The sequence below is a fragment of the Eublepharis macularius genome, chromosome 2, assembly GCF_028583425.1.
Source record: "Eublepharis macularius isolate TG4126 chromosome 2, MPM_Emac_v1.0, whole genome shotgun sequence".
Taxonomy (NCBI): Eukaryota; Metazoa; Chordata; class Lepidosauria; order Squamata; family Eublepharidae; genus Eublepharis; species Eublepharis macularius.
In genome coordinates this window covers 219282759-219298436 of record NC_072791.1, presented here as the reverse complement: position 1 = coordinate 219298436, position 15678 = coordinate 219282759, and the positions used below count along the sequence as shown (strand labels likewise).

The 15678-nt window shown below is 43.9% G+C and overlaps 1 protein-coding gene across 1 annotated transcript in view; it reads right to left on the bottom strand.

Annotated features, from left to right (window-relative positions):
* Window positions 1-14249, bottom strand: part of DNAH7 (dynein axonemal heavy chain 7) — a 190041-nt gene extending 175792 nt beyond the window's left edge. The window contains exons 1-6 of the mRNA XM_054970133.1: window positions 14137-14249; window positions 13807-13900; window positions 13263-13443; window positions 10627-10699; window positions 9485-9610; window positions 3209-3328 (exon numbers count right to left, since the gene is read on the bottom strand). Coding sequence (XP_054826108.1) covers window positions 3209-3328; window positions 9485-9610; window positions 10627-10699; window positions 13263-13443; window positions 13807-13900; window positions 14137-14249 — 707 coding nt within the window. The remainder of the gene's footprint in view (window positions 1-3208; window positions 3329-9484; window positions 9611-10626; window positions 10700-13262; window positions 13444-13806; window positions 13901-14136) is intronic.
* Window positions 14250-15678: the final 1429 nt, after the last annotated feature.

Sequence of the window (15678 nt, the reverse complement as noted above, 5' to 3'; positions counted from 1 at the left end):
ATTGTAGCATGCTCTACTGGGAGGTGCCCTTGAAGATAATGTGAAAGCTACAGGACTTCTGCATTTCTTTCATTATTAATTACAATAATTACGGAAATGGGGTGTTTCATATTTATAGTAATTAATATAAAGATGAAACAAATTCCTAAATAGCCTACAGTGAAAGAAACCCATGATTTTCTTTTGTTTTGTTGAGCAGCTTTCATTATTGCAGGAGGGAGTTTCTGTTTCTCTCTGTCTCTGCTATGTTTTCCTAATAAGGGCATACAAAACTGTGCTCCTTAGAGAGCCTCTCAGTTTTTTTGATTGATTGCAGACTGTAGCCACTAAGACTACATATATGTGCAAGATAGTCCACTCCTGAAGCATATGGGGAGGGGTTTTGAATCAGATAAAGTGTTCATTGCACATACTGCAGCTTGCCTCTTTGCAGGAAAGCCGGAAGCAACTCAAAGGGAGAGGAGTCGTTTGCGAGTTTTCTTGCTCCAAAGTACATGGAACTATTTTATACTATATTATTCCTTTCTTAATGTCTAAGTTTTAGTCTTGAATTTAGTTTCTGGTTTTGTGTGTATTTTCTCATTCTTTCTTAAGCTTGGGGCTTGCGCTCCCCCTCCCCCCTACTTCTTCCTTATTATTTGATGTGTGGTTTGCTTTTCTGGTTTCCTGCTGCTACTTCTGGCTCTTTGAAGCCCAATTTTGTATTTAGTCTCCCCTCAGTCTTATATCTGCTTCATTAGTCCTTTGTTTCTCTGTGTAACTTGCCGGGATCGTTTGTGTCCTTCTCCTACCCAACCCTTTTGGTTTTTCACTGTGCCCTCCCCCACCCCTGAAGCAGGCCTTTAGAGGTCAGACCATGAAAGGGCATTTATTGGTTTAAAAGGCTTCTGATAAACAAAGAGGAGTGGTTTCTGGGCCAAGTTTCAAAAGACAGTTTCAAAACAACCTGACCACACTTAGAATGGCAATTAAAGCATCTCAGATAAAACATTTTCAACAGAAACACCCTCACCAGATTGTACATACCTCCTGCTTTGCAAAATCATGCAATAATGTACTGAGAAGATCTGGGTTACTTCCTTGGTGACACAACCAAGGAGTCCTTCCTGGGAGTAAGTCCCACTGAACAATATGGGATTTACTTCCGAGCAGACCCGGCTAGGATTGCTCCCATTATTTCTCAGCAACATAACCCTGATTTTACTGACACAGAAAACATTTTCAAATCCTGCAAGACTGACTTTTTTTGAGTCCCATTGTTCTCTAGAGCTAGCTTCGTTACAGCACTTTTTTTTCATCCTTTTCTCTCAAATCAGCACAAAGGGAAAACGCTGCTGAGACTTTTTTTTATATTCCTTGAAGTTTGTGCAGTGTTTCGGGCGATTCATTAGTGACTTCAGAAGGTACTAGAGCAAACGAACTGACAGGCTCCCGAAGGGATTTCTCTCTGACACCTGGCCACGTGTCTGTGAAACTAAGCACTCTAGATAAGAAGCTCACATGCACACACCACACAAGAGTGAGACGAGGCAGCTGGGAAGTTTGCTTTATAATTGAAATTGGAGAGAATGAGGAGGAGGAAGGGCAGCAGACCTGCGGAGGTAAAGGAGTCTGCAGGAAGGAGGCAAAATAACAGAGAATGGCAATGGGATCACTGAGCTGAGTTAAAATAATGGCTCCAAGCGGTGTTTGTCCAACTGGAGCAGGTTTGCACAAGCCGTAGCCCACCAAACAGAAAGCCACCGACCCATCTGATGTGGTGGCTATCAGAAGTTCAACAAAACTTCTGTTTTCCCTGTTGCCTGGGACTGTATAAACGGGGAGGCTATTGTGCAGCAGGCACACGGACAGTGCCGATCCCCTTCTGGATCACAGTTGGTTCCAATACTAGACTGGGGGCTCATGCATGAAGCACATTTATATAATGGCTCTGAGCAAACAAGAGCACCCGAAGTAGCAAAGACCTTCGAAAGAAAACGCCCAAGTCCTGCCATCCACTGTTGGATGGGGAAGGGGAACAGGAAGGAATTGACTCCCGCTGCCCACAACACTCCCAAACGGGTGGCTGGCAGAATTTTAGCTTTTCTGAAAAGGCATCGCATGCATAGCTCCTGGTTGGATATTGTGCTGTCATTGCACTACAGCAAGCAGACAAGAATGCCAGGCTTGAGAGCCAGTTTGGTGTAATAGTTAGGAGCGGCAGGACTCTAACCTGGAGAACTGGGTTTAATTCCCCACGCCTCTGCTTGAAGGTCACTCTGTTGGGTGACCTTGGATCAGTCACAGCTCTCAGCCCCACTCACCTCACAGGGTGATTGTTGCAAGAATAATAACAACACACTTTGTAAACCACTCAGATTGTGGCATAAAGTTGTCCTGAAGGACGGTATATATAGTTAATGTTATTATTAATGTTATTAAATATTCACAAACGAATTGTCCTATGTTATGAGCAGAGAACAATCTTATATGGAGATTAACTTTCAGGATGGGACTGAAATGCAATAAACAACCATCAAATGTCACAAAACCCAGAACAAATCTCAGCTGGATGACTGCAACAACCTGTGTCAGATCATGATACGGATCAATGGTCGGGTGGCATGATGAGGTCAAAGGCCACATATTAATTTTTAGCAGCCAGACCCTAGTTCTCCAAATCACTATATTAACTTTGATGGGCAACTTGGGGCCGGATCTAGGGTTGCCGGCGCCCAGAGCAACCCAAGTCTGGCCTCTGCCCCCCTGCACACGCACAGCGTGCGTGCCTCTGGCACTGCGTGATGATGTCACTCCCTTAACATCATCACACAGGGCCGGAGCATGCCGCCCATGCGGCAAGCCAGCCACCCTGGCATACAGAGCGCCGCGGAGCTGGCGGTGGCAGCGAGGGCGGCTGAGCGGAGGGCTGCAAGGCCACCCACACCATTTGCCTGCCCCGCTGACAGGGCAGCCGGCTTGCTGCACGCTCCCTGTCCTGTGGCAGGCAAATGGCGCGGGCGGACACCCAGCCCTCCGCTCAGCCACCTGCGCACTGCCACCGACAGCTACAGCATGCTCTTGGCAGCGCCGGGGGCAGACTACCCCCCCTACCCCCCCATCAAGCCGGCCCTGGGGCAACTTCATCTTATATAACCTGCTGTGAAATCCCAACTACAAAATTAGTCACGGCGGATCCCTTAATATAAAGAATACGTTTCAATCTTACTTTTTAAAAAGCATATCTTTGGCAGCTTCCATATGCCTTACTACTACGTTCTGGAAGAATGAGAGCTCCATTGCTTCTTGACGATTGTGAAACGCTTCTTTATCAACCAAGCGCAAATTTCTGTAACATAAACACTTGGATAAGCATCTTTCCGCAATGCATCTGTCTTTGCTCTTAAACAAAGGAAATGATTGAAACCCTATTCTGTATGTTGATAAGTATATTCGTAAGATATTTAAATTCAACATACTTAATTAAAATTCATCAGCTGCCCCACAAGGAAAGCTTGTGTGTGTCGGGTTAGAATCAGGAAGACAAGAGTTCAAATACCCATTCAAGCTTTCTCTCTCAGCCTGCAAGAGGTGAATGGACAACCATGGATCTTGATCCCTGGTGAGGAAGGGCGATATAAAAAAGTAATCGACAGATATACATGATCAATAATATAGGCAATGGCCCAGATCCAACAATTCCTTGCGAATACCAGAGCTCCACATTCTACCTCTCTTCTACCTGTAGAGGCTTTACCTGTTCACTTAATGGAATATCCTCATGCACAAAGGATGAACTTTTGGGAAGACTGCAAAATCCAGTCAGATCAGATTTCATAACTGAAACAAGTTTCTCATACCACTGGTCAGCTTGCTGGATTTTTTGCAGTAAGGCTTCTATTGGACACTGGAGATCTGACTGGTTGTACAGATTTTTATAAAGTTGCGTTGGCAGAAACTGCTACCACAGTGCAAGAATCTTCACTGTGTGACTGGAGAAGTATGCAAGAAAATATTTTTAAACAAAGTGTTTATTTTAAAAGGCATCCCAATAAGTAGAGCTTCTGCCTGAAATGCTGAAGAGTTACAATTGTAGTTATGCATGACCTTACTCTCCGACATTTTGTGGTTGACTCCACGTCTTTTGGCAGCCATTCTGTGATTACACCCGCCACCTTGGATCAAAATTCCAAGTGTCTGCAACTTGGAAAACAGTTTGGGACCCATGGCTACACTCTCTGCATACATGGAGAAATCAGTAATAAAATAGGCCAAAAACAAGACTGTTCTCTCTCCACTCCTGGGGTTCTGCCCTATTAAAGTTTGGGATCTGAAGACCTAGGAGCTGAAGGTAGGGATCTCAGGTGCCCCTGGTGGGGTCAGGGGATCCCCCACTCCCACCACCCCACCCACCACTCACCTGGCCAGTGAAGGAGGTAGGCGGGAGGAAAGGCCTCCTGGGAGCGCTTCAGGGCAGCACGGCATAATTCCCAGGACGTTATGGGCCCAAATTGGCCTGCTGTGAAGCACACGTGCGCTCCTTGGCCTGCACAATGACATCACTTCCAGTGCACAAGGAGCAAATAAAAGGGGAGTGCCCGGTCCCCCTCTCCCATTAGGGGACCAGGCAATCCTAGCTGAGGGGAATCAAACACTGAACTGGAAAGAGCTGCAGAAAGCATCTCATCCTTAACAAGTCCAAGGAAACAAACTGAGATGCCCATTCATTTAGAGGCTCTGAGCACTGCCACGTATACAGACTGCAGAGTCCCCAAAGAGTTTGATATGATTCACTTGGACGCCCTGATATGACTACTATAAAATAATATTTTCAGCATTTAATCTGTTTACTGTTATTGTGTATCAGCTTTATATTTCCCTAATGAATCAAGATAAAATTTTCTGAAGAGAGTTAGTTATTCAGGGCTTTTAATGACGCCTGTGCTTTCTTTCTCGTGGCCTCCGTTCCTTTTTCTCATGCCCCTTTTCCTATTATCTAGAACTTTATGATTTTCTCCAAGAGAAAATTATTCTTATCATTGAAATGATGCTTGTCAGAGCACGTGAAGCAGAGAAAGCTTGGGGAATAAATCCACCAGATCTTGATTCCCTCCCAGGGCAGCCATTTTTGTTTCTGAGAAATGAAATTAATCAGATCCGATATCTTCAAAAGAAAATTAGCTGTATATTATTAAAGGGAATTAAGTTCCTGGACTAGGTGGCATTTCAAATGATAATTTATTGGACTATCTGATGAACTGCCAGATACTTTCCTATCCTCAAAAAACAAAGGAAATACAACTCAATTAAAACTTCCCTGAGCTATCTGAGGACTTAAGAGAAGAAAACTAACCATGACAAAGGAAAACTTTTTACAAAGTCTTTCTTGCTTTTCTTTAGTCACCAAATATGTTTACTAATAACTGAGCTTCAGGGAATGAAAAGATCCCACTTGGCAATTAGCTCAAAAGCTGATTTAAATGAGCGATGGTGATGTTTAATAGCTCTGCTCTATCGGACCCAAAAACTTATTCTTATCAGGCAGAACTCGGGAAATATTTTAAAGATAATGTTCTCTGACAACAATTAGTTCCTTCAGGGCTCTAGCTGTCAGAATGAGGCATTGCCTTAACAGAACGAGATAAGTAAATTTTACCTCCTTTGCTTTCATACTAACTGCCCGGGGCAAACATTTTCAGCTATTAATCTCTTCTTAGCTCTTTTAGATTTTTTTAAAAATTATTTTTATTGTTTGCCTGCATTCAAAATTAAACAGCTTTTTGTCTGATTATGGGATGAGGCTGCTCTCATTTGCAGTACAGGGTTTTGCAGTTGGAGGCAACAAATGCACCACAGCAAAGTGTGTTATAAGCAGGGTTTTTTTTCAGCTGGAACTCAGTGGAACGGAGTTCCGGAACCTCTTGAAAATGGTCACATGTCTGGTGGCCCCGCCCCCTGATCTCCAGATTGCCCTCCACGCCGCGGTGCGGAGGGCAATCTAAACTCCCCTCTGTCTGGAGATCAGGGGGCGGGGCCACCAGACATGTGACCATTTTCTTCTAGGGCAACCCACTGAGTTCCACCACCTCTTTTCCCAGAAAAAAAGCCCTGGTTATAAGAATATATCAGAGGATTTTAAAAACATACACCACATTTGATGTGTCAGTATTCAGGCATTCATTGTAACTGCATGGAATTAAACTTTTAAAGGACAAGCAGTTTTCTATCTGGCCCTCCACTGTGGATCTGAGATGGTCAATAGCAGGTGGGTTCCTCTCCCTTAAAATGCTTTAAAGCACAAAAGAATCATAAATAGATCCACGGAGGTACAGGGAGGGATCCAACTCTATATGCTGCAAGGGTAAATGTGTAACAGGAACTTTCCTCCTACAGAGCAGTTCATGTTTTATAGGCACTGTCACGGGCCAGTCAGAGCGCAGCAGCAGCAGCAGCAGTGAGGACTCCTCATGAGAAGGGGAACCCTGGGTAGCCAGCCCTGAACCAGGAACCAACAAGCAGACTGATGTGCTGCAGGCTTGTCAGGCCCAACAGCCAGCAGCTGAGGCAGAGCCGCTGAAGCCTTCCAGTCCAGAAGCAACAACAGATGAAGCTCAGTTGATCATTCTAGCCCTCCAGCATCACCCACACCCTTGGAGTGCCTGGTGTGCTGGAGACGAAGGCAAAGGGCAAGCCTGAAGGAGAGATAGCAACACACGTGCCTCCTGGCCCGACACCAGCTGCTTGTGGATAGTGATGAGGAGTAGCCACAGCTGGCCAAGCAGCTGACTGCAAGTGAGGCCTCCAGTACCTAGCTATAAAACCCAGCCAAGAAAGACCATGAGGTGTAGAAGCAACAAGTTGTCACCCCTCTGACTCGTGCATTGGATCCTGCGACTCCTTGGACTGGCCCTGACTCTCCCTTTGCCTAACCCTGGAACTTGCCTATGGACAACTCTTGATATTCCTGACTTTGCATTTTGGACTGCCCCAGGCTGGCTTTTGGCTTTTGGACTCTGTACTTCTGAACTAGGACTGGACCTTGACTACGCTGCTGGAACTAGCCCCTTGCCTGAGCCCTCCACGCTCTGGGAACGTGGCCCGTGTCACCCAGCCTGGCACTCAACTGGCAATGTGGTGTGAGAAGGAACCAGTCAAGCTGAAACGGGAGAGTAGGGATTCTGTAATATCTTCACCTGCCTCCCTCCTTCACCTATTTTTAATTTTATTATCCTTGTTGTTGTTATTGTTATTGTTGCTGTTATTTTATTTATAGTCCCCCTTTCTTGCTGGGACTCAAGGCAGACTACAAAATGTAAAACAATGCCGCAGAAACAGTAAAAAACACATAATAAACAGTGTCATGAGACTGGTTTACAAAGATAGAAAATAATGCAATAAAAACAGTATAAAAAACGACATATTTGAGAACCAAGAACTAGAAAACTGCAGTAAAAACAAAATGCCAGTATAATAGAATGTACTACAAAGGATAGCCCTCATCCTTTTGTAGCGTGTCCTCCTGAACAATTCCATTGAACAGAATTGCCAGCCTCTGGGTGGTCGCTGGAGATTTCCTGGAATTACAACTGATCTCCAGGCCACAGAGATCAGTTCCACTGGAGAAAATGGCTGCTTTGGAGGGTGGATTCAATGACATTATATCCTACTGAAGTCCCTCCTCTCCCCAAACCCCACCCTCTCCAGGTTCCACCCCCAAATTCTCCAGAAATTTCCCCATGTGGAGTTAGCAATCCTACATTTTTCACATTCTAGCTCTTGGGCTTCATAGTGGGGATGAGGCTTCAAAGAAAGGGCAAGTTTGGAGGAGGTATTGGAAGTCAGGGAATCAAAGGAATAACTTATCAGATGGGAAAACTTATGAAAAAGCACAACCTACAAACAGTATTCAGACCCACCAGAAAAATACAACAGATGCTACGCTCAGCAAAAGACAGTAGAGACCCCCTCACGTCTGCAGTATACCGCATACCCTGCAGCTATGGACAAGTTTACATCGGGACCACACAGCGTAGCATCCAGACAAGAATAAAAGAACATGAAAGAAACTGCAGACTTGGCCAACCTGAAAAATCAGCAGTGGCTGAACATATCCTAACTCAAACATGACACAGTATCTTATTCCAGGACACTAAAATACAGGACAACACATCCAACTACTTTGTCAGATTGCACAGGGAAGCCATTGAAATGTATAAGCACAATTTCAACAGGAAAGAAGAGAGTTTAAGAATTAATAGGGCATGGTTTCCAGTCCTGAAAAACACCAGACTAACAAAATATCCTACATCTTACAATGGCCCTGCAGATAAGATTAGCATATCAACCACCAATTCATACGCAAAAGAACCTCCTCAGGACACAGTGAAGCTTCCCCCACATTAGCATTCCACATCCTGGGAAACTCTTACAGGATGACTCAGTCCAAACCCACCTTCCTGAGTAGATATAAATTACCTGCTAACATCTTCTCCACACATCGACACTGAGAGATCTCTGTCTTTCGGTGCTACACCTCTGAAGATGCCAGTCACAGCTGCTGGCGAAATGTCAGGAATTACAATGCTAAGACCACGGCCATACAGCCCGGAAAATCTACAACAACTAACGTTCTCCGACCATGAAAGCCTTCGACAATATATAAATTGAATGTTAGCATTATTATTCAAAAGCTTCTCTTTCAATATAGAGTCCAAGTAAATTCCAAAGCCCAGTAAAAGGGTATAAACATTATATTAACACCATCAACTCTTCATCTTATGGAAACCACTTTAGTTTTTCAGCTGTGCTCTCTCTCTCTCTCTCTCTCTCTCTCTCACACACACACACACACACACACACACACACACACACACACACACACACACTTTAAGCCATTCATCCCTCTATCTTCCTGTCTCACTTCTATCCCACCCTTCCTCTAAAACAGTTTGGCGGGGCACACATGATTCGTCCGTGACAATGTCCACAAGATAAGTTGGCAACTCAATTTCCAGGTTCATGGAGGCCTGATCTGGATCGGGTGCAAGGGGAAAGGGGATTCAATCTTTTCCATTCTCTTGACCTGAAAAAGCCCAAAAAGCTACAGTACATGTAGTGATGGCTACATTTAGGTTTCTCCAACAGGGCAAACAGTGGCTCTTCAGGGCCATTTCAGCTCAAGAAAACAGTGTAGGGGGCTTAAGCTCACTCTCCCCACTCAACATGGCCCCAGTGCAAAACAGGTTCCTGCTCATCTTTGAGCTGAGTTACCAGCATGGAACTCCACATGTAACTCTAATCCAAAGTCCGCACGGTAGTCATATGTCTGCCACAAAGACTTTTTTGTAATATGTGACTCAAGCCTCAAATAGCCCAAGGACACAAAGTGAGATTTACAGCTGATTGAGGATTTCCAGGTATTGGATAGCAAACCAGAAAGGGGACTCCTTTATGAATACGCTGCACGTTTTCTGAAACAGGAGTATACGTTCAAAGTGTCACTTACTTAAAAGATGTCTGCCACAGGTCCAGAACAGCCAACATGGTGGGATTTATTGCATGCAAATTTTCATTTATATAGTTGTGTGCTGCTATGAAGGACTTGTTCCATGGTTTTGGCACTACTTCCATTCTAAAAAAAATAGGTAATGCTGAGATCCCCAAAGCACGAATATATTTACTCTTAATACTGCATTTTTCTGCAATATTACTCTTAATACTGATTTCACTAACTTGTCACAGCTTAAAAACACTCTCCTGTCAAAAATATCGAAATTAAATGGGGAGGAGGGATTCTCTTCTAAGTCTTGGAATTTCTTCACAAGACCCAAATCCCTTGTGAATTCCCAGGCCTTTTCAAATTAATTAGCCATATGCACACAATTTAAGATGTTAATAAACCAGTTAGAAATATTGTAGGGTTTTAAACATACCAGAGGCAAGAAATATACTTCATCAGAGGTACAAAATATATCAAGGAGCACTACCCATTCCTCAGCTTGTACAGAGGATTCCGACAAATCCCCAATGGAGTCTGTTAACATATTCTCCACTCGGTCAGGTGCCCATAATGCCAAATGTGCTGCAAGGCACCAGCCATGTCCAAAAATTGGAGGGTTACCCAGGCAGCTCTACTCTGAGCATGCAAGTTTTGTATAAAGGGCTTGCTTATGCATGGCGAAGTCCTCAGGTGTTCAATGGGAGCCTCTAACACAAAGTCCTCATTGCCATCCACCAACAAATATGGCAAGGGAGGCAAGACAGCCGAAGGAGGCCGGCAGGGAAAAAGAAACTAAGTCTCCAATGAGGAAGATTTCTTCCTATATGACTCCTTATGTGCACAACAGATAGAGAAGATCAGTATTGGCATTTTTATTTTTTAAAAAACTTGCTGTTGCTTACAACAGCCATAAGGGATAAGTATGATTCTTTTGTCACCTTTTTTATAGATTACACTCATCATTTGCCATAATCCTCATTTTATCCTCACAACAACCCTGTGAGGTGGGTTAGGCTGACTGTGTATGATTGAGTCAAGGTTACCCAAGAAGTTTTATAGCAGAGTGCAGATTTCTCCTAGTCCAACATATTCATACATTCTGCCTGTTATACTTTCTAGTCAATGACTTTATAGGAGGGTTTTCTTACTCTTGACGATGAGGTGGAAGAATTGGCTTCTTGCCTTCCTCTTTTTCCCTGGGATCTCTTAAAACAAAGTCAACTAAAAGAAGGCATTGAAAAAAAAAGACCAGAACACAAATAAGCTCAGCAAAACAAAGAAACCAGACCAATTATTTTGAAAGATTTCAAGGGTGTTACACAGGCATAACTGAAAGCATAAAGCACTTTAAGAAAAATCATTTACAGTCCAGCTTGAGTCTCAGAGAGAAAGGTGGACTGTAAATAACGTAAGTAATATAAGAATGTTCTGGAAAACAAAAACAACCAAAAGTGTACATATAAATGGCGGAAATGTCAAAAAATTAAAAGCAGCTGAAAAAGAAATAAGTAAAAAATGCAGAGAACAAAGCTACCTCTGCCTTCAGGCCAGGATTCTTGAAGGATTGCCTCCTCCCATATTGTCTGGCCAGCAATTTAAGATTTACCTCTCAAGTCCTGCTCTGTGTGCCCCCACCTTCAGAGGTGAAGCAGGTGGCAACCAGAGACAGGACTATTTCAGTAGCGGCGCCTCGCTAGAAGAATGCCCTTCCTCTTGAGGCTCACCTGGCACCCTCAATGCTTTCTTTTAGATGCCAAGCCAACATGCTTCTGTTCACCCAGGCTTTTAAATTAAGGGGTTGATTTTTTAAAACACTATTTTAGTCTGGAAACTGTTGTTTTAAGCTGTCAATGGGCTGTTACTATGATCTATGTTTTATGCTGGTCTGGGGTTTTAATGCTGGTTTTTCATTTATATCTTTTAATATTTTGTTTTTATTAATTTTTTTTGTAGGCCACCTCAGACAAGTTCCCGGAGAGGCAGCATACATTTTTTCTAAATAAATAAGTACCCTGAATGAAAGTTTTTCTGAGATAAATTCCGTTTGTTTACCCTTTGGTACTTAACGCATGCATGTTTTCCAGTTTTCTTGCCAATTTCCAAGTTGTACCTTCTTCAGACATTTAGGTGTCTGAAGAAGGGAGCTCAGACTCTTGAAAGCTTACACTCTGAAGAACTTCTTGGTCTGTAAGGTGCCACTGGACTCAAATCCTGCTTTTCTACCAACACGACTATGCAGCTAAAACAAGTAGTTAAATTGTGGGATTCACTGCCAGTGGACAGCGATGGCCACAAGCACAGGATAGCTTTAAAAGAGAATTAGATTCATGGAAGTGAGGTCCAATGGCTGCTAGCCATTGTGAGTAAAGCAAACCTTCATATTCAGAGGCAGTAAACCTCTGAATAGAAGGCAACATCAGAGGAAAGCCTTGATCTCTAAATCCTGTTTGTTGGCCTCCAAGTCATTTGCATGGCCACCGTGTGAAATAAGATGCTAGACTAGACCAGACCACTGGTCTAATTTAGCAGGGCTCTTCTTACGTTCTTATTCCAATTCTCCTGTTTATAGATATCGTTTTCAGCCATTTATAGACGACAAATTATTTTCAATTTTTTACTTTCAGATAACTTTTTACAAGAGCAATTTGTTTGCAAAGCAACCTTAATGATTAACTATAGAAACCATAAACACTACAAGGATTCTGGGGCAGTGTTCCAAGGTGCACGTGGTTCATACGGAGTGGCAGCCAAACCTGCAAGGCTTTCCCACCATCCCACGCAAACTGAGAACAAACCTAGAACACGCTCAAAATTCCTCTGCATCTGTTTGTTGCAGGGGGGGATCAGTAGTGGTGGAAAGCTGTTTTTCTGAGAAGTTTGTCCACTTTTGGGTGGAAGATCTGTTTGGTTTCTCAGGGAACTTACAGTGCGATCCTATGCAGTTACCCCACTCTAAACCCACTGATTTTGTTAGGCTTTGACTGGAGGAACTTTGCATAGGATCACACTATTGATGTTAAAGCTAAGTCAATGGAAAGCTGACATTCTCTCAGGGCTGGATTGTGTCATGCTCACTGGGAGGGCTATGGGTACCACGACTGAGCACTGCTGAAGCAGGAAGGGCATTTAGTGCCTTTGCCAGAGGACACTAGGAGGCAGCAATGGAAGTACTAGGGCAGCTGCTGCAGCACTACATTGGCACACTGCTACTGAGTGGATAGCAAAACCGAGTGTGGCAAGTGAAGACATTATTTCGGTTTAACTGGCTGCCCTCATGGCGGGCAACCTCCTGACCCTGCTGTAGCAGCAGGAGAAAATGGGGTGGGGAAGAATGCTGCAGACTCAGCAACATCATTTCAAGTTGCCACATTTATGACTGTCTAGGAGTTTCACAACCTCTATGGTCTCTACTATAGAAATTTAAGGGATTCCTCAAGAGTTGTACAATGCAGTGTCATCTGGAAGACCCAGAAGTGGTACCACCACATCGCGCACCATTCCCCCTCACCATGCCCCACCCCAAATTCTCCTGGGATTGCCAGGCACAGGCCTAGCAATGCTATAATCTCCTGTATGCATACTGGATACGACTGTCCTCTGAGTGGCCATGTGCTTAAATGGTGCTATGACAGCAGCCTTGATCTCCACCGGCTAACACCTTAAGGAATAAAGGCACCAAATTCCCATCCCTCTTCAGTGGCAGTGTCTATATAGTCCTCCCACTGAACCCCACCCATGAGCTACCCCTGCTTTCTCCATGTCAAAGAATTGAGATTAGTCTTACCTATTGCTTTCTTTACACTGAGAAGATAGTCCTCTCTCATTTCATCAGAAAGGGCATCAATACTGTCACTGAGCACTTTCAAGTGTGGGGGTACCAGTGCCAAGACGTGCTCCAGCCACGAGTCTTCCATTGGGGCCACGTGTTCTGTATCAATGCCATGGCGAATGTAATAGTAGTATTTCTGCATAATTAGAACATTGCATGACTTTAGTCGTATCACAAAACAGGACTTCTGGTTCTGAGGGATGTGTAAGTTGTTTCCTAACAAAAAGTATCTCAGGGCTTCAGGGGATGCAAAATGTTTGCAGCTAGGTTGGCTGCAACAGCTCTTTACGCACACAAGCGTCTTGGCATTCACCACCGTGAGCTGAACTTCCCGACTCCCTTGTTTGTTGCTACAAATTGACAGCCTCTAATGGCCCAGCAGAACCTCATCCGGGCTTCCCTGACCAATCTGTACAGTTCTGATATTTCAGTCCCGCTACTCTTCCGTTCTGTCTCTGCTTGACAGGCATTCAAATCAAGGAGTCAGTATCTCATTTACCAAAATGTCTTTCTCTATCGGAGCGGAAGATGCTGATGTGCCAGGCAGCACTTCATCTGGGGAAAGGGCCAACTCCTGAGAAGATGTTGGTTGCCTAAGAGACAACAAAAAAAAATGATCATTTTAAATCAATGGAATTTAAACAGTGATTTTTCAGTTAGCCTGTAGTAAGGGAAATTAGCTCAGATTCCTACCATAGAGAAAAACATTCTGTTTTTTCCACTGAGCAACAAAATGATATTTTTGCTACAGATACCTTTTAAAAAGATCACATTTTTCCACTTCTGAAAAGGAAAACGTGCCTTTCTTAAAAATCACAAAAAAACTCACAGGATGATGTTCACAAGTGCGCTTCGGAAATTTTCCCGGTCCTTCTTTCCGCTGCTTCTCCCTTTAGCAGCTGAGGGTCCAGCAGCTGCATCGATACCTGCAGCATCAGGCATCTTCCGTTTCTTGGGCCTCTGGCTCAGATATTCTCCTTGGGGGAGGAAAGGGCAGGTTTCATGTGAAACAAGCTCAGAGCCAAATTAGACATTACTTTCTACACGTGTTTGCCACGGGGACTTGCAGCTAGAAATCCAAGTGGTAACTCCTTTGCAGAAAGTGCAGACGAGCCCAGTTCTGAACAGGATCATGGTATGGGTGCACGAGGGGCTCCTGCCTTCCCTTCGTGCCATTTTCGAGAGCTGAAACAACCCAGGGACTGCACAGCCCAGTCACTTCAGCTGACAAGAATGGTCCATCTGCACTTTTTTACACAGGAATTGCCTCTGGGACTTGCAGTGGCAATCGGGCTGCAATTCCCCATGGTGAATTCATGTAAAAATGTCTAGTTTGGCTCTCAGATCTGCACATTTCACATGTATATCAAAGATCTGGAGAATTCACAGCTCCTCGTGGTTTTTTTAATCTTATCTACTATTGATCACATCAGAGATTAATAAAGGCACAAAAGAGTTACACTACTTGTCCAATGTATACGGACACTTTCATCCACAGAACACAATTCACTTGAAATGCTAACATCTAAATGAGTTTATAGACCTACCGAAGTAACAGCTTGCTCCTAAGGTTGAATTTTTATGTGCCACTTAAGTCCTTTTTGGCTTTTTCCGCAGGTGGAGATCATGTATTAAAAAAGAGAGGGTTCTAAGTGCCTTTGTAACAGGTTTCTGAATTGACTGGTGGTCACGGAGGAAGACTGATTTATAACTTGCATTTCAAGATTCCTCAGCTTTCCAATAGGGGTGTGGCCGTCCCTTTGCTGAAGATGATTCTAACATGAAATTAACACAAAGCAGATTGGATGGTTTTCTTTTTAGCGCTTCTCCAGTTTCCTTAAAAAATAGGTTTGCTCCTTTATTGCATCACAGCCAGGTGGAGACTGAGGCACCTGATAGTTCCCACTCTTTGAACCAAAAGGATTCATTTATTTCAATGGGGAAAGGTGACATGGTAATTCCTGAAGAGAATGCTGGGAGGAGATCTCAAGATCTCAGTCTGGTGGCGTCGCAAACCGTGCTTATAGTAGACACATTGGCCCTTTTCGCACTTACGGTTTAAACCGCCATTTATGAGCATTCGCCCCGATCGCAGTGGCTTCGGCATTGCACCTGTTCATTTCATACTGTCCACTGCAATTTCGATTTGGTGTCTGTGCTTCATTTCAAAAACTCGGTGCAATTTTGGGCTTTTGGGGCCTTGCAATTCAAGTCACACTTTTAAAAAAAAAATTGAGCATGCGTAGTAACGTTGCAATGTTGGAACCCTCCCCCCCTTTTTGCTGATTGGGCTGTCCCCTGCCCACTGGAGAGGCAATTGGTGGCAGAGTTCTGGGGGAAAACATGTACCACTCTCATTTTTTTAAATCAA